The 18,233-nt window shown below is 48.1% G+C and overlaps 1 protein-coding gene across 2 annotated transcripts in view; it reads left to right on the top strand.

The window, feature by feature from the left end:
* Nucleotides 1-9,551: 9,551 nt before the first annotated feature.
* The window catches only part of VSIG8 (V-set and immunoglobulin domain containing 8), a 29,581-nt gene continuing 20,899 nt past the window's right edge, over nucleotides 9,552-18,233 (top strand). For both annotated transcript variants that reach the window (XM_029581946.1, XM_029581948.1), the window contains exon 1: nucleotides 9,552-9,713. In XM_029581946.1, coding sequence (XP_029437806.1) covers nucleotides 9,653-9,713 — 61 coding nt within the window. In that variant the 5' untranslated portion in view covers nucleotides 9,552-9,652. The remainder of the gene's footprint in view (nucleotides 9,714-18,233) is intronic.

Below are 18,233 nucleotides of genomic sequence, written 5' to 3'. Positions count from 1 at the left end.
CTTTGTGATATCTACTTGAGGCATTTTTATAGAAATAAGGCCTCACATATGAGGTGGTGGAATCACCTCTCTGGTTGCCCCCCTTCCTTGCATGATAGAAAATAAAAGTAGTTTGACATTTTGGATGCATTTCCTTCACCCTTTGCCTGATCAGAGCTCAGCGGGAGGAACGCCGTGCTGTCATTCACTCCTGTGCTCGTGATCATCGGAGCTACAACCTAAAGTGTGAGGCGATAATGACTGACTTTTTCATTTTACTTTTATTAATAGTAAAGGACCTGATATTCAGCACCTCTTAGCTGGATAAATAGCGACTTATCCAGCTGCGTGGCGGCCACTGAAGTGGTAGATCGGGGTTGCACTAAGTATCCAGCCACATAACTATGCGGCTGAATATACTATATGTTAGCCAGATAAGTCTTGTCTGGCTTAACTTACATAGAGTTCTAGTTTGAATATCTACCTTCTAATGTTTTGTATATTTATTTTTTGTGTTTCAGCCCTCGTATGTATTGCTTTGTCTATGCTTGTACACACTGTCATGCCAATGCGCTTACCTGAATCTGAATGACTCATGCATGCTTCGGAAAGCAGCTGGGCCAATGACAGGGCAGGAGAATCTCGGTGCAGATGACAGCTCGCTTCCTGAGGCCTGCGGGGGTGGGAGAGGAAACGCCCACACGGACGTAAACAGTTTAAGCAGAAATGCTTCCCCATGTTTCAGACTTGAGCGCTGTGTGACGAGCTGTTCAGTCAGTCATTCTGGTTAATTGACAGATGACAGGCTCGATGGAGCCTTTCGGCCCCAGTGCAATCTTCCCCTAGTCTTGTTGGGTTTTCTTAAAAGGCTATGTCATTCTACCAGCAGTACCTGAATGTAATCTGCTTTGACATGCTTGAAAAAGCAGAATATAAATCTGATCTGAAATGCTTCCTGTTCCACGCGCAGGTCCCCAGAGGCAGGCAGAGCTCCGGAGTCTCAATGCGTGGATGAGACGATGGTGCAAGGAAGAGGGATTCAGTTTTGTTAGGAACTGGGGAACCTTTTGGGGAAGGGGGAGTCTCTTCCGAAGGGATGGGCTCCACCTTAACCAGGGTGGAACCAGACTCCTGGCGCTAACCTTTAAAAAGGAGATAGAGCAGCTTTTAAACTAGAACAAAGGGGAAAGCCGACAGTCGCTCAGCAGCGCACGGTTCGGAGAGAGGTATCTTTAAAGGATACTAATGATGCATTAGAATTAGGGCATCCCGACAGTGAGGTTCCAATAATTAGAAAAGTAGTTCAAGTGCCTGTAACTAAAAACTCACCTGAGCTAAAAAAATTCTAACTTATCCCTATCAATTAAAAAGCAGAATGAAAATACAAACAAAAAACAAACTTTGAAATGTTTGTATGCTAATGCCAGAAGTCTAAGAAGTAAGATGGGAGATTAGAATGTATAGCAGTAAATGATGACATAGACTTAATTGGCATCTCAGAGACATGGTGGAAAGAGGATAACCAATGGGACAGTGCTATACCGGGGTACAAATTATATCGCAATGACAGAGAGGAGCACCCGGGAGGCAGTGTGGCACTTTATGTCTGGGATGGCATAGAGTCCAACAGGATAAACATCCTGCATGGGACTAAATACAAAATTGAATCTTTATGGGGAGAAATCCCTTGTGTGTCAGGGAAGACTATAGTGATAGGGGTATACTACCGTGCACCTGGTCAAGATGGTGAGATGGACAGTGAAATGCTAAGAGAAATTAGGGAAGCTAACCAAATTGGTAGTGCGGTAATAATGGGAGACTTCAATTACTCCAATATTGACCGGGTAAATGTATCATCAGGACACGCAAGAGAGATAACATTCTTGGATGGAATAAATGATAGTTTTATGGAGCAATTGGTTCAGGAACAGACGAGAGAGGGAGCAATTTTAGATCTAATTCTCAGTGGAGCACAGGACTTGGTGAGAGAGGTAACGGTGGTGGGGCCGCTTGGCAATAGTGATCATAATATGATCAAATTTGATTTAATGACTGGAAGAGGAACAGTGTGCAAATCCATGGCTCCCGTGCTAAACTTTCAAAAGGGAAACTGATAAAATGAGAAAAATTGTTAGAAAAAAAACTGAAAGGAGCAGCTACAAAAGTAAAAAATGTCCAAGAGGCGTAGTCATTGTTAAAAAATACCATTCTAGAAGCACAGTCCAGATGTATTCCACACATTACGAAAGGTGGAAAGAAGGCAAAACGATTACCGGCATGGTTAAAAGGGGAGGTGAAAGAAGCTATTTTAGCCAAAAGATCTTCATTCAAAAATTGAAAGAAGGATCCAACAGAAGAAAATTGGATAATGCATAAACGTTGGCAATTTAAATGTAAGACATTGATAAGACAGGCTAAGAGAGAATTTGAAAAGAAGTTGGCCATAGAGGTAAAAACACAGTAAAAACCTTTTTAAATATATCCGAAGCAGAAAGCCTGCGAGGGAGTCAGTTGGACGATTAGATGATCGAGGGGTTAAAGGGGCACTTAGAGAAGATAAGGCCATCGCAGAAAGATTAAATGATTTCTTTGCTTCGGTGTTTACTGAAGAGGATGCTGGGGAGATACCCGTTCCGGAGAAGGTTTTCACGGGTAATGATTCAGAGGGACTGAACCAAATCACGGTAAACCTAGATGTGGATGACCTAATTGACAAACTAGAGTAGTAAATCATCTGGACTGGATGGTATACACCACAGGGTTCTGAAGGAACTAAAAAATGAAATTTCAGACCTGTTTCAATTAATTTGCAACCTGTCATTAAAATCATCCATTGTACTGAAGATTTGAAGATGGACAATGTAACCCTGATATTTAAAAAGGCATCCAGGGGTGATCCGGGAAACTATAGACCAGTGAGCCTGACTTCAGTGCCGGGTAAAACTGGGGAAACTGTTATAAATAAAATCACAAAACATTTAGATAGACACGGTTTGATGCGACACAGCCAGCATGGATTTACCCAAGGGAAGTCTTGCCTCACAAATCTTCATTTTTTGAAGGGTTGAATAAACAGGTGGACAGAGGTGAACTGGTAGATGTGGTGTTTTTGGATTTTCAGAAGGCACCTCAACAAAGTCCTGCATGAGAGGCTTCTAAGAAAACTAAAAAAATCATGGGAGAGGAGGCGATGTCCTTTTGTAGATTGCAAGCTGATTAGAAGACAGGAAACAGAGTAGGATTAAATGATCTGTTTTCACAGTGGAAAAGGGGCAGTGGAGTGCCTCAGGGATCTGTACTTGGACCGGTGCTTTTCAATATATATATACTAGATAATGAAGCTTGACCGACGTGCCCACAAATGCGCAGTAGAGAGCAGCTCTACTGCGCATGTGCGGGCGAGCACGTCAGTCTTAGGCAGCGTCAAAAAAAAACCAAAAAACATGGCGGCAGCGGTGGTAGCAGCGGCAGCGGGCAGCGGTAGCGGGCGGCAGCGGCGGCGGTAGCGGCAGCGGGCGGCGGCGGTAGCGGCAGCGGGGGCGGGCGGCGGCGGCGGTAGCGGGCGGCAGCGGTGGCGGTAGCGGCGGGCCGGCAGTGGCGGCGGTAGCGGGGCGGCGGTGGCGGGCGCGGCGGTAGCGGCAGCGGGCGGGCGGCAGCGGTAGCGGCAGCGGCCAGTAGGCGAGGGAAGGGAGGAGAGAGAGAGGGGGGAGGGAGGGGACGGACTAAGTGGGAGGGGACGAAGAGAGAGAGTGGGAGGGAGTGATTGAGTGAGGGGGAGGGACTGAGTGAGGGGGAGTGAGTGGGACTGAGGGAGAGGGAGGGAGGGAGTGGGACTGAGGGAGAGGGAGGGAGGGAGGGGGACTGAGGGAGAGTGAGTGGGACTTGAGGGAGGGAGGGAGTGGGACTGAGGGAGAGTGAGTGGGACTGAGTGTGAGGGAGAGAGGGGGAGGGGGAGTGAGTGAGACTGAGTGGGAGGGAGGGACTGAGTGAGAGGAGAGGGGAGGCCTGGGGGAGAGTGGGTGAGTGGGTGGGAGGGAGGTAGGGGAGAGAGAATGAGGGAGGTAGGGGAGAGAGAATGAGGGGGAGGTGAGAGACAGAGGGATGTAGCCCGTTTTAACGGGCTTAACGGCTTGTATATATATAAATGGTCTGGAAAGGAATAGGACGAGTGAAGTTATCAAATTTGCGGATGATACAAAATTATTCAGAATAGTTAAATCACAAGCGGACTGTGATACATTACAGGAGGACCTTGTGAGACTGGAAGATTGGGCATCCAAATGGCAGATGAAATTTAACGTGGATAAGTACAAAGTGATGCATATAGGGAAAAATAGCCCTTGCTGTAGTTACACGATGTTAGGTTCCATATCAGGAGCTACCACTCAGGAAAGAGATCTAGGCATCATAGCGGATAATACTTTGAATTGTCGGCTCAGTGTGCTGCAGCAGTCAAAAAAGGAAACAGAATGTTAGGAATTATTAGGAAGGGAATGGTTAATAAAACGGAAAATGTCATAATGCCTCTGTATCGCTCCATGGTGAGACCACACCTTGAATACTGTGTACAGTTCTGGTCACCACATCTCAAAAAAGATATAGTTGCGATGGAGAAGGTACAGAGAAGGGCAACCAAAATGATAAGGGGAATGGAACAGCTCCCCTATGAGGAAAGACTAAAGAGGTTAGGACTGTTCAGCTTGGAGAAGAGACGGCTGAGGGGAGATATGATAGAAGTTTACAAAATCATAAAAGGACTTGAACGATTTACATTTACTTGTTTATTTACTCTCTCAGATAATAGACGGACCAGGGGATAAGTTCCTAAAGGAAAAAGCCATAAACTGCTATTAATTAATAAACAATAGTAGTTTGTGATATATTTGTTTGGGTACTTGTGACTTGGAGTGGCCTCTGTTGGAAACAGGATGCTGGGCTTGATGGACCCTTGGTCTGACCCAGTATGGCATGTTCTTATGTGTAAACCATTTTCACCAGCATGGCCTATGAGTTAGAGCAATATGCTGAAACCCAGGGAAGCCAGCATTTGACTCCTACTTCCTCCACTGACGTTTTTTGCCTAAGTCACTCTATCCCCTGTTGCTTCAGGGACCCACTTAGATTGTAAGCTCTGTGAGGCAGGGTCTCGAATTGTAAAACAAAAAAAAAAGGCTGTCAACTGCTTTGAACATTATTTGGAAAGGCTGCTTAAAAATCCCCAATTTATTTATTTATTTATTTATTTACTTATATGTTACATGTATGCATTGAAGGTTTGACCACTCAATAAAACATATTGAAAACAAAATCTTTTCTATACCGTCGCTAAGTTAAATACCATCGCAACGGTTTACATGTATGCACATATTTAATGTAGGTAAAAGTATCTAGAACAGGTAGATGTGAATCGGTTATTTACTCTTTCGGATAGTAGAAAGACTAGGGGGCACTCCATGAAGTTAGCATGTGGCACATTTAAAACTAATCGGAGAAAGTTCTTTTTTACTCAACGCACAATTAAACTCTGGAATTTGTTGCCAGAGGATGTGGTTAGTGCAGTTAGTATAGCTGTGTTTAAAAAAGGATTGGATAAGTTCTTGGAGGAGAAGTCCATTACCTGCTATTAAGTTCACTTAGAGAATAGCCACTGCCATTAGCAATGGTTACATGGAATAGACTTAGTTTTTGGGTACTTGCCAGGTTCTTATGGCCTGGATTGGCCTCTGTTGGAAACAGGATGCTGGGCTTGATGGACCCTTGGTCTGACCCAGTATGGCAGGTTCTTATGTTCTTATAGTACATTCTAACAGGTGCCGTCAAAGGTTCGGTTACAATATATCATTAGACATAGTCATTTAGCGAAGTAGTTCATGACCAATTGTACCAAGGTACTTACACGGGTAGTTTTATCACACCTAGTATTATAGTTATGCTTATTGTGGTGTAAAGTTCATAGATTAATCTACTGTACAGTCCTAAGTACTGTGTGTCGGTGCTCCCCTGCCTTTTCCTGAATCATTTCTAGTCTCCCGTCTCTTTGTAAAATGCTTGTCCAAAAAGCCATGTTTTTACACTTTTCTTAAATGCCTTGAGATCACTTTGTAGTCTGATCTCTGGACCAAGAAAACAAACCGGTAGCCGATCCAAGATGGCTGATAGCAACAAACACAAGGAGTTGAATCGGTGAAAAAAAGGACTTTATTGAATCTTGCTCTCCCGCAGCCTTTACTGTATTGGCCTGTTAGTAAGGAAAGTCAGTGCAAACTCGTAGGCTCTGCAGTGGTCCCCGTCCCTTGTCAGCCAGGGCTTCCTATTATCATAGGAACCCATGCAAGGGCAGTGCCACCGCAGCGGCTGCGAGTGTGTGCTGGCTCACAGGCCCTACACTGACTTCTGCTTACTAATGCTGCTGGTGCCTAAAGAGTGATGCCATTTCAGGAGCTTGTGACCCCATTTGGGATCCCGAGCCACAGTTTTTTGGAAGCCCTGGCAGAGTCGTAGCTCAGCATCAGCCGTGGCTGTACCCCTAGATCTTTTAGGGCCTAGCACCTCCCTTGCCCCTGTTGATGTGGACTGTTCCCTGCTTGGAGCCTTGTCAGGCTGCTAGCCCTCGGATATGAAACACAGATCGCTTTTCATTCAGTGCAGGATTTATTCATAACAGAAAAGGTAACAGGTTCTCGTCACATTTATTATCTTGAGATAACCCTGTAAGAGCAGGTTCCCAGTACTCAGTCAGTCCTGTCTGGGTCAATTGCAAATACTACCAGCAGATTCTCAGGGTTTCCGATCGCCCTCATCCCAGGGTCCAAAGCACCGTTTACAGCCCCCGTGTTCCTTATAATCTGTCAAGGACCAAGCTGGAGTCTTCCAGGGCAGGGTTACAGCGCTGTTGGCTGGAAGAGGGTATGGAAGCCTTCTCAGCTTACTTGGGTGCAAATAACAAACTCATTTTGTGGCTGAAGGGCAGAGCACATGCCCTCCAACAGAGCCGACCCTCTCGTTAAAGCCAGGTCTGTCTTGTATTTTTTAACCTTAGAAGCCTAAAGCAGGTAAAATGAGACTCATCCCATGTGCCCAGAGTTAACAGCAGCCCCTGGCCCGCTCCTGTGCTTTTAAGGGAGCGGGTGCTGAGCCGGATTTGTTAGAAAGCACCTCAGGAGAGGGGAGGATGCACCCCCTTGTAGCACAGTGCAAGTTCAGAGAAAGGCGCCCCCTCCAGTATTCTGGGAGGTCCCCTCCATGCCTGCCCCTAGGACGCGGGTGGAAGGTAAATCTGGCCCTGCATGAGAAACTTGCTTTGGGGGATATGAGAGAAGCCAAGCGCGTAGGATCAGTGCCTTGCAGACAGATGAAGGCGGAGAGCAGCTGGCTGGGTGTGTCCAAGAGATGCCGAAGCGTTTTGTAGCGCAAGGTGTGGGGTTTCTGCTGAGCAAATCGTCTGTCCAAAATGACCTGGGGGACTAACCGTGCAAAATAAGTCCCTCCAGGAGCGGGGGCAGTAACAGGCGCTACTCCTGTCAGGTATCACAAAGGTATGGAGGTGCTCACTGCACAAAGAGCAGAACATCCACCGGGAGCACTGAACAGCAGGGGGGTGGGAGGGGACAGAGCTGGAGCCCCAGAAACCGGAGATGGATGAGGGAAGCCAGCGTCCCCTCTGTCCAAAGCAGGGGCTTGGTCATCTGTAGTGCACTTCAGGTGACTTGTGGGGCAGGCAGGCTGAAGGTGGACTGAGTCACCGACAGGAAGAGGTTAATGAGGGAGACACTGTCACTAGAAATGCCTGATGTCAGCCTCACTCACTTCATTTCAGTTGCCTCTGAAACTGGCACTGCCAGCCTGGCGCAGTCTGGGCAGGGAGCTCATCCCCATTGCTAGAGCTCTTTACGCGCACACCGGGCACATTCACGGCTGTGCTCACAAACCCTTAACACGGTCGTCGTCCGTGAAATGCTGAGCCCGGGTCCTTCCTCCTCTCGCCTCCGGCCACCGCCCTGAACCCTCCCCGCCGCTTTCCAGCCGGCAGGAGGAAGAAGGGGGACCTTCAAGCCCCTTCATCTCAGCTCCCCCTGGCACCTGCTGCAGGGCCGGAGAACAGCGCGGTAAAGGCAGCAGTGGGCAGGATGGAGAGCACCATGATGCCGGCTATCCTGGCCCCCCCCCCCCCTGTAATGTGCCAGCACCCTAGGGAGGTATATACTGGGGAAGAGGGGGTAGACTGAGGGGGTAGCCTGGGGAAATTTATTTGTCTCGCAGCAAGAGCGGAGGCTGGAGAGAGGGTAGGTGGTGGAGGGCATGGGACGAGCACGGCAGATCCTTCCCTATGAGAGAGAGGGGAGAGTAGGCCCCGTGGCATTGAAACTGGAAAGGGGAATACAAGATGCGCCCCAGGGGAATTATGCAACCGTGTTCCCACGCAGGTTTGCACATAACTGCTCAGGTTGCGCATAATCAGGCCAATTTGTATCATTTTCCAGCGGGAAGTCGGCCCAGGAGGCCTGAAAGAGGAAGTGACTTTGGCAGGCTGGGGCATGGGAGAGGGAGGAAGGAGCTGGAAAGTGAGGATGGCAGCGGGGGAGGGGTGGAAGGGGGCCTGTGGTGGTGGGTGGGGGGTGGAAGGGGGCCTGTGGTGGTGGTGGGGGGGTGGAAGGGGGGCCTGTGGTGGGTGGGGGGGGTGGAAGGGGGCCTGTGTGGTGGGTGGGGGGGGTGGAAGGGGGCCTGTGGTGGTGGTGGCATTTTCTTGTCTTGTATAATGTGTTAAGTGCCTGCACTGCACTGTTCTATTTAGTGCATTGAATCAAAGCAATTCATTTTGCATACTTTTGATTTTCTTTTTTTCTTCAGTGCATAATTCTCTGAGGCGTAAGGGCCTTGAGGTCTTTAGCTGCCGTCAGGGCCGGATTTAATATTCTGTAGCCCATGGGCAGGGTGCCGTGGCAGTGCCCCTTTGAAGTGGTGCCAGCGCATGGCTCTTATAGCAAGCAGAAGCAGGCTCCTCTTGGGCCTGGATATTTGGCTCCTTCAAAACGGGGTGCCCAAGATCAGTTGCCAGGTCCAGGTGGCTATGTTTGAGGACCGGCGCTCTGGCAGGGCTGGGGGGAGGGGTCAGCCGGTCCAGTTGATGTGGCGCCTGCCCTTGCCGACCCGTCCTGGCCCGGACCGAGGTGCGTTGGCAGGGACGCGTTCAAAGCGCCGGTCTTCCCTGCTCTGGAGATTTAACGAAGCGTGTTCTTTCTCTCAGTGCACAGAAAAAATCAGGAGGGATGCCTGCTGCGCTGGAAAGCAGACGCGCACTGTCGTTATCTGTCTCCTCTGGCAATGGCCCAGGCAGAAAGCCATGAACTTCCCTTCGCAGGTCACCTGCTCCTGAACCGTCTGCTTTTTTAGCAGCGCAGGAGAACCTGGGAGGTACCTCCTCGACAGGGTAATTATTGCATTCTATAAATTCATCGCACAGGCATGGCCGTGTGAGGGCTGGGGGGTGTGTCCAGGTGGAGAGCAAGAAGCTACCAGGCAGGTAAAACCTCCCTGCCCCGATCTGTCTCCCTGCTTGGGAAGTCAGACGGCAGTGTGTGTGTGTGTGTGTGTGTTTGTGACACGGTTCCTGCACCCAGCCGTCCAGCTCCGCTCCCTCCTGCGTTTCACAGAGCGGGTGTCGAGGAAGAGCCGAATGGGATCTACCATGGCTGGGCCCTGGCTGCTGCCCCTGCTCCTCCTGACCCTGCGTGCAGGTAAGCTCTTCAGGCTTGCTCCCCCCCCCCCCTCCCCGGTCACGGTGTCTCCTAAGGGCTGGGCAGGTCTGTAGTGCGGGAAGTGGGTGATCCCGTCGTATCCAGACTTTGATGGAACCTTCCTTCCGATCCATTTGACTTGACCGGGGATGCCTTTTGAGATCCTACGAGATCCAATAAGTCTTGTGGGGAAAGGTCCAGAGGCCTTTTAAAAAAAGAAAAAAAAGGCTTTCTGAGAAGCCAAGGGTTTGTTGCATACTTGTGAGCAGTTCCTAAAGGCAGCTGGGAAACAAGATCTTTCATTATTATTATTATTATTAGATTTGATTGATCGCCATTCGGTTTATTAACTATCACAGCGGTCAGTCAGTGAGACAGTAAGGATATTATTATTATTATTATTATTATTATTATTTCCATTTATATAGCACTACAAGGCACAAAGAGCGTTGAGCTAACACGTATGACCATAGGCCACAGACGTCCCTCATCCTGGGAGCTCCAAGGCTGAAAGTGGCAGAATCCAGCCGGGGGGGGGGGGGGGGGGCTCCGGCACTGCCGCTCTGCTCGTCGGGCCACGATGTTACTGGCGAATGTCACTGGGTTACAGGGAGATGAGAGCAGGGGGATGAGAGGTGAGAGAGGCTGACCCCAGGGGGCAGGGTGGAACGAGACGGGCACTGACCAGGGGAAAGCGGGAGGGGGGAGAGCAAGGCCTGACCAGGAGATGGGGAGGGATGTGGGTGAGAGAGAGGGGACTGATTTTTCCCGTTGCTTCTGGGTCCTGTTTTGGGTCTGGTTATTGCTGAATTTTCCCAGGGATGAGTGGAGTATTTATGAGGTCCAAACCACTCGTATCTCACCGAGTCCAGGGAGGTGGAGGAAGGGGAAATGGATCCGTCTGACCCTGAACGATGGATGCTGTGAGTAATTAACAGACAGACACCAGCAGTAGTGAGGAGTGAATATTATAATGAGAAAAAAAAATGAAGAGGCATATTCAAAACCACTTCAAGAACAGAATGAATAAACAAGTAAATGAGACATGAAAATAGAATAATTTATTATAAAGAGCCGCAAACAATCGACCATCAACAGGAACGGTTCCAAAGACCTGGAGACAGACAGAAGTGGAAGCTTCTTCATAAAAGTGGAAGTCAGAAGGAGGCTGGGAACCACAGGCCAGCTAGTCTGAAGGTGCGAGCGGGTAAATTAGTGGACTTGCTACCGAAACAGAGGCTAGAGCTGGACTCCAATGAGTACATGATCCGAGGCAGCATGGTTTTATCAGAGGTGGCTTTTCTCAACCGAATCTAATCAGTTTCGTTGACTGGGTGACAGAGAGCTAGACCAGGGGATTTCAGTGAGGCCTTTGGCACGGTTCCGCTAAGCGCTCTTGGTTTGGACCCTAGACTGGTTGACTTGAGTTAGAACCTGGTTGAGAGGGAGGCAACAAGGGGTAAAATGGGTAAACTGAGTTCCCCCCGAGAGAAGAAGATTGTCACTGCTGTGCTGCAGGGATCAGTCCTCAGTCTAGCTCTGTTTAAAGTGGTTGAAAGAAATATTGCGGAAGGGCTATTGGGAAAGGTTTGTCTTTTTGTGGATTATACCAAAACCTGCAACAGGGGAGACACGCGGGACCTTAGCAAAGCAATGCCCTTAGATTTTCCAAATCTTAGCTCTTCCTTTCATGGCCAGGTGATACGTATTTTTCCTGATTTCTCAAGGGCTTCCCAGGAGCGGTGAAGAGGTTTTCTTCTCTCAAGGCAGAAGGTGTTGGATATTGGTGCTGTCCCTGCAAATGCTGCGTTAGATATCGTTCTACCAGTTACGGCTTCTTTTCTCCTGAGCAGCACTTGCTAGGACCGGTGCTTTTCAATATATTTATAAATGATCTGGAAAGGGATACAATGAGTGAGGTGATCAGATTTGCAGATGATCCAAAATTATTTAGAGTAGATAATCACAAGCAGATTGTGATAAATTGCAGGAAGACCTTGTGAGACTGGAAGATTGGGCATCCATATGGCAGATGAAATTTAATGTGGATAAGTGCAAGGTGATGCACATAGGGAAAAATAACCCATGCTATAATTACACAATGTTGGGTTCCATATTAGATGCTACCACCCAAGAAAGAGATCTAGGTGTCATAGTGGATAATACTTTAAAATCATTGGCTCAGTGTGCTGCGGCAGTCAAAAAAGCAAACAGAATGTTGGAAATTATTAGAAAGGGAATGGTGAATAAAACGGAAAATGTCATAATGCCTCTATATCACTCCATGGTGAGACCGCACCTTGAATACTGTGTACAATTCTGGTCGCCGCGTCTCAAAAAAGATAAAATTGTGATGGAGAAGGTACAGAGAAGAGCGACCAAAAAGATAAAGGGAATGGAACAGCTCCCCTATGAGGAAAGGCTGAATAGGTTAGGACTTTTCAGCTTGAAGAAGAGACGGCTGAGGGGGGATATGATAGAGGTCTTTAAGATCATGAGAGGTCTTGAACGAGTAGATGTGAATCGGTTATTTACACTTTCGGATAATAGGAAGACTAAGGGGCATTCCATGAAGTTAGCACATAGCACATTTAAGACTAATTGGAGAAAATTATTTTTCACTCAACGCACAATAAAGCTCTGGAATTTGTTGCCAGAGGATGTGGTTAGTGCAGTTAGTGTAGCTGGGTTCAAAAAAGGTTTGGATGAGTTCTTGGAGGAGAAGTCCATTACCTGCTATTAATCAAGTTTACTTAGGGAATAGCCACTGCTATTAATTGCATCAGTAGCATGGGATCTTCTTGGTGTTTGGGTAATTGCCAGGTTCTTGTGGCCTGGTTTGGCCTCTGTTGGAAACAGGATGCTGGGCTTGATGGACCCTTGGTCTGACCCAGGATGGCAATTTCTTATGTTCTTAAAGTTTTGACACCTCCTTCAGCGGTCCAGTAAAGCTTGCACGTAGTTATTGAAGGAGCTCATTTATTCATTGCTATGGCTTTTCCTTATTTTTTTACTTTGTTTCTCTTCTAATTTCCTTACAGGAATGGTTAAACAATATAATTGCCTATGTAATATTTCTTCTTTTATTTTCTCATTGTAGTTTCCATGCGATTGTTACATGGAGCATTATGTAAGGGCTTTCATTAAAACGTAATAAATAATTAAAAAGACAAAACAAAACCGGGGAGCCACCCTGGAAGGTGTGGGAAACATGAGCTCCAGGAATGGGCTAGGAGTCTGCCGGCTAAGATTTAATGGCAGAAAATGCAAGGCCCTGCATCTGAGCTGCAAAAACCCAAGGAAAGCAGCATCGCACCGGGGGAGGGGGGGGTATGAGTTTCTGTATGCACAGCAGAGCGGGATCGGGGGGGGGGGGGGGGGTGCTCAGACAGGTGGACAAAGTGATGGTAACAGCCAGAAGGATGCTTGGCTGCACAGGGAGAGGAATGGTCAGCAGATAAAGGGAGGTGATACTGCCCCTGTATGGGTCCCTGGTGAGACCTCACTGGGAATACTGTGCACAATTCTGGAGACCGCACCTTCAAAGGGATATAAACAGGATGGAGTCGGGCCAGAGGGAGGCTACTAAAATGGTCAGTGGTCTTCATCGTAAAGAGCTAAACCATTATACCCTGCTGGATAGAAGGGAAAGATGCGGGGAACGGCCTCCCCGTGGAGGTGAGGGAGACGAGGACAGTGCCTAAGAAAGCATGGGGCAAGCACCGGGGGTCTCTGAGGGATTGTAGAGGTAGGCAGCCTGGATAAGGCCGTATGGTCTTTTCTGCCATCCATGTTCTAGGTTTCTTTGGGGTAACAGTAATAAAAACCCGACATGGCCACGTTTTGTCTCGTGCCGCAGCATGGCCACGTTGGGGTTTTAGTATTGTTATTGCTGATGGTCCATTGTTTGTTTGTGGTTCTTTATAGTAAATTATTTTATTTTAGACTCAGCTATTTCTCATTAACTTGCTTGTTGATTCAGTTTATAAAGTGTTTGTGAATATCTGTTGGGTTTTTTTTTCTCGGTTTAATATTCACCCCCACCTCTGCGGATGTAGGCGGGTCTTCTGCTGCTGGTGCTCCACCTCTCTTGTCTTCTCCTCTGTTGTCCTTAACAGGCAGGTCTGGGGCCGGCAGGAGGCCTTTTCTGCCGGGATCACGTCCCCTTCTCCTACAAGTGTAAAACTTCTGAAAAGTGATATTTGCTCACAAAAATGCAGCAAGGAAAAAAAAACAAACAAACTCCAGAATCCCGCTCAATACGTGGTATCGGGAAAAGAGCAAAGTGACCTGCATATTCAGGACGGGATGGGGGTGGCTGACAGGAGATTGCTTCCCCTAAGGCAGGGGTGGGCAGTTCCGGTCCTCGAGGGCCACATACCAGTCTGGTTTTCAGGATATCCCTAATGAATATGCATGAGAGAGATTTGCAGGCACTCTGCCTCAGTTGTATGCAAATCTATGTCATGCATATTCATTAGGATATCCTAAAACCTCGACAGGTTTGTGGCCCTCGAGGACTGGAATTGCCCACCCCTGCCCTAAGGTCTTTCCTTCGTGGCAAACGTCTGTGGAAAGGAAAGGATTATTTCAGCGTGGCTGGATGACTCCTGCTGTTCAGCACAGTTTTATACAGGGGCTTTGGCTGAGATGCGCACTGCCCCAGCCTGGGTGTCTGGTAGGGCCTGTAGTAAGTGTCTGAGACGGGGCTGGATTCTGATAATCTCTGAGGCCTTAGGGCAAGGTCAAGCATGATAAGCCCTATGCCATATAATACATCAGAACATGTGTTATTTTCACAGAAAGGACGTTGGGTGCATCATCACAAAAGCTTTGCGTTTGCACACATACAAAAGGGGAGCTTGTCAAACTAGAAGAATAATCCAGCTCACGGTTACACCGGGGTCTCTGCGGTCATTGAGCTCCTCATTACCAGCACAGATGGTGAGGTTGAGAAGAGTTTCTGGCCACAGCAGTAACCACAAGCAGTCGCCGGAGGGTGCACGGGCCTTCCCCCATTGCATTTTGCACCATTAGCTTTCGCTGAATGAGAGAGCCCCTTTGAACGATGTGCAATTATTATTATTTCTTTAAATAACTGCCTCCGTTTCTCAAATAACCCTTTCCGGTTCGGAGACTCTGCGGGGCCTTTCTTGCATCCTGTATGGAGCGTCATCTTCAGTCAGGCCAACATCCTCAGGCTTCACGTTAGCTATTCTAGTTCAACTGCCATTTCAGGCTCTTAGGCCCTAGCAATCGCATTCCCGTCTGTAATATCCAACCCAGTGGAAAGGTAAACATTGCAGAGGCTGGTGTCGCCCCTGTGGACTTAACAGGTTTACGGAGGCAGGAGCTTTCGAAGACAAGAGCGCACTTCTTCCGAAGCGACCACACACACACACACACCAGGCCTTGGTGCCTCTGACAACGTGGACTCCAGTGCTTGAAAGCCTAAGTCTCAGTGAATCTGGAAGCCTGCAAGGTGCCTCCGGTCTGTGTGGGGTTGGTTGTTTTGGGTTTTTTTTTTCGTCACTACAGACTCGCGCAGCTGCCCCTTTGGAAGTGCGAACGCCCGAGCCGAAGCGGCAGGCTCTTGTGGTTGCTCTGGCCGACTCTTCTGAGTACGAAGTCCCTCTCCTATTATTACTGCGAAAACGGTCATTGTCTCAGTCCCTTCTTCACACTGCTGCTACCGCTGCTTCCTTTCCTGCATCTGACAGCCACGTTCAAACTTCAGCTTTCAGCAGCCCTCTCTATAAAGAGGACATCCTGAGACTCTTGGAGCCCGAAATTTGGCCATGCAGGACTAAGCTTGTGACGTGCGATTTACAACTCTGCATAAAAATGTTTGCATAGCATATTACCTCTAATAAAATAGAGAGAGAGGGAGGGAGAACCTAGACCACATTCAAACAAATAACATGGAAGGCTTTAACAGCCTATGAATTGCACAACCGTCATCCGCGAGCTCGGTCGTGCGAAGCACGGATAACGCATGAAGCAGAAAGCGAGGTTGCGCAGTCCGTTCCCCTCCCCGGGCCAACAAGACGCTGCGTTAGAAGACAGATAGCAAATACCGATTTGACAAGAGAAATTATTGTCTGTTCTCTGCCCTGACCTCCCACCTATAAATACTGGACAATTAATGAAGGTTAAGAGAGGAGGGTAAATGTATTTGTGTAGCCAAATGTGTACATTTTTTGTCATATTTGAGCTGAAACATCTGGATTCAGCGAGAATCTTTTTTCCTGCATCTCCATTACTTATTGACCGATTTTGATAACATTCCAAACGGAGTCCATTTCTTCTTTCTTAGCGGCTCCTCGTGCTGCGAGGCCCTAAGTTGTCCCTTAATTTGGCACCGGTCTGACGTGTGGTTTCCAGACTTTGCACCATGGAGTTGGGTGACGCTGGGAAGCTTTCTGTCTGAGGAATCCCTTGCAAGCTGCAGGTACCATGGACAAAGCAACCGAGATGATGAGCATTTTTCCAGACTGAAATTAGAGGCAATTAAGTAGTAGTCTGAGTGCTTCCCCTTTCATTCCTTCTGCCCTTTTCACTCCTGTAGAGCATGGATAGGTCTCACCGCAGGCACTGACTAACGACTGCTTGTCCTAGTGCGTGGCTACTGGGCTTGGCCCTTGACAGCATCCTTGATGTCTACAGAAGTGGCTCCCTTTTTGAGTACATTTTTGAAGAGGTTTCATGTGTAAAATAGCAGATACATGCATACGTAGCAGGTATTAGCGCACATGCAACGCGCGAATGCATTTTTTTGTTTCACGCGCACTGGTGGAAAAAAAGAGTAGCCTAGGGCATTCTGGGACGGAGTCAAGAAGTATGCACCATTTACGCGTACACATTATCTGACTTCATACTCTTTTGAACCTGCTAATTCACTAGCACAGGTGAACCTGGTCTTGTCTATTGGCTGCAGTTTTTGGGTGGGAGGTCAGTGGATCTGGGGGAATTTGGAGTGAAGTGCTAGAAGGTCTTGCTGAACTGGAGGCAGATCGGGTGAATTAATGGAGGTATCGGCAAACTGGTGATTTCAAGCACATGCATATACTTTAACATAGACCTGCCTCCGTGTATACGTCAGGGTTTTTATGTGTGTATGTTATCAGTTTTTTTGCATGCACAGTATACGCACGTGTGTTTACAAAATAGGTAGAGTACATGCTTTCATTGCATTGCAGATATTCACGTGTACTGAGACATACGGTAGATGTGTACTTTGAGAGCAGAACCTCGTTGCGTTTTATGTTCAAATAGTTTGATTAAGCAAAATAACAAAAAACCGCTGCACAGTTTAGAAAGCAGTAGGATAAATCTTCTTGCGAACACTTGCGCGTGCAAATCCAGTGCCGCAAATAGGCGTGAAAGTTAGGGTGCCCGAGTTTGGGCCAAGGATAGGATTCAGGCAGCACTTGGGCCTCTGCCTGTAGAGACCTGAGATGCTACATGGATACAGTGTGGGACTGAAGGCCCTGATGGTGTCCTCCACCAAATAATCAGAAGGAGGAGGAGGCTGAGAGTGCAGGACAGTTTTAGGATAAGTAACAGCCCCGGCATCTCTCTATTTTTCATCATTTATGTAATGTGGCATGGTACAAACCTGTCAATTAGGCGTGGAGAGACGGGGAGGGAGGGAGCGAGAGGGTTAGCCCTATGGCAGGGGACAGGGTAGGAGAGGGGGCGTGAGCGGGCACAGGTGAGGGACAGTCCCAGCAGAGGGAGGCACAAATCATTCTCTGCATTCCTCAGGTGTTAATTTTGTTGCTGTCCGACCAGTTTTTCAGTTTCATGGTTCCCTCCCGCAGGAGAAGAGAAAGTTAGAAGGAATGTGTGGTGTGGAGGAGGCAGTGGTGCCGGAGGCATGTGAGCTCTTTCCGTGGGCGCTCCTATAGCGTGGTTGAAGGCTTCTTAGAGGGACATGGCTACCCTTCCCTGCCTGGCCACAGATCGCTTCTGAAAAGTGGCACCTGGCTACGTGGCGGAGACTCCTGAATGAGCCACGCAAGCTTGAACAGGGACCTGTGACCTGGTGCAGCGGATGAGCAGAATCTGAAGCCCATCTCTCACAGGCTATCGAGAGCTATTACTTGGGAGAAAGATCCCTTTATCATGAAGGAAATCGCTTTAAAAAAAAATGGCATTTTTTGAGATTATAACTGAAGAAAAAAATATAAAAATATTCTTTCCTTGCCTCTATTATGAGAACCTTTTCCTGTTAGGGCTGTCAAGAAGTTGCACCAGTGAGTGTTAGGGGAGATATGGTCAGTGGTAAACCCCGGGAGCAGGCAGTGGGTATAATGGAGGGATGAACAACTGATAAATCCCTGGAGCAGGCAGTAAGAATTGGGGAGGGATGATCACTGGTAAATCCCAGGAGTGGGTGGCAGGTATTGCGGAGATGTGATCCGTAGTAAATCCCGGGAGTAGACAGTGGGTAGTGGGGGAGGCTGTGATCTGTAGTAAATCCCAGGAGTAGACAGTGGGTACTGGGGAGGGCATGAT

Source organism: Rhinatrema bivittatum, chromosome 16 (assembly GCF_901001135.1).
Source record: "Rhinatrema bivittatum chromosome 16, aRhiBiv1.1, whole genome shotgun sequence".
NCBI lineage: Eukaryota > Metazoa > Chordata > Amphibia > Gymnophiona > Rhinatrematidae > Rhinatrema > Rhinatrema bivittatum.
This window is presented reverse-complemented; position numbering and strand designations above follow the sequence as displayed.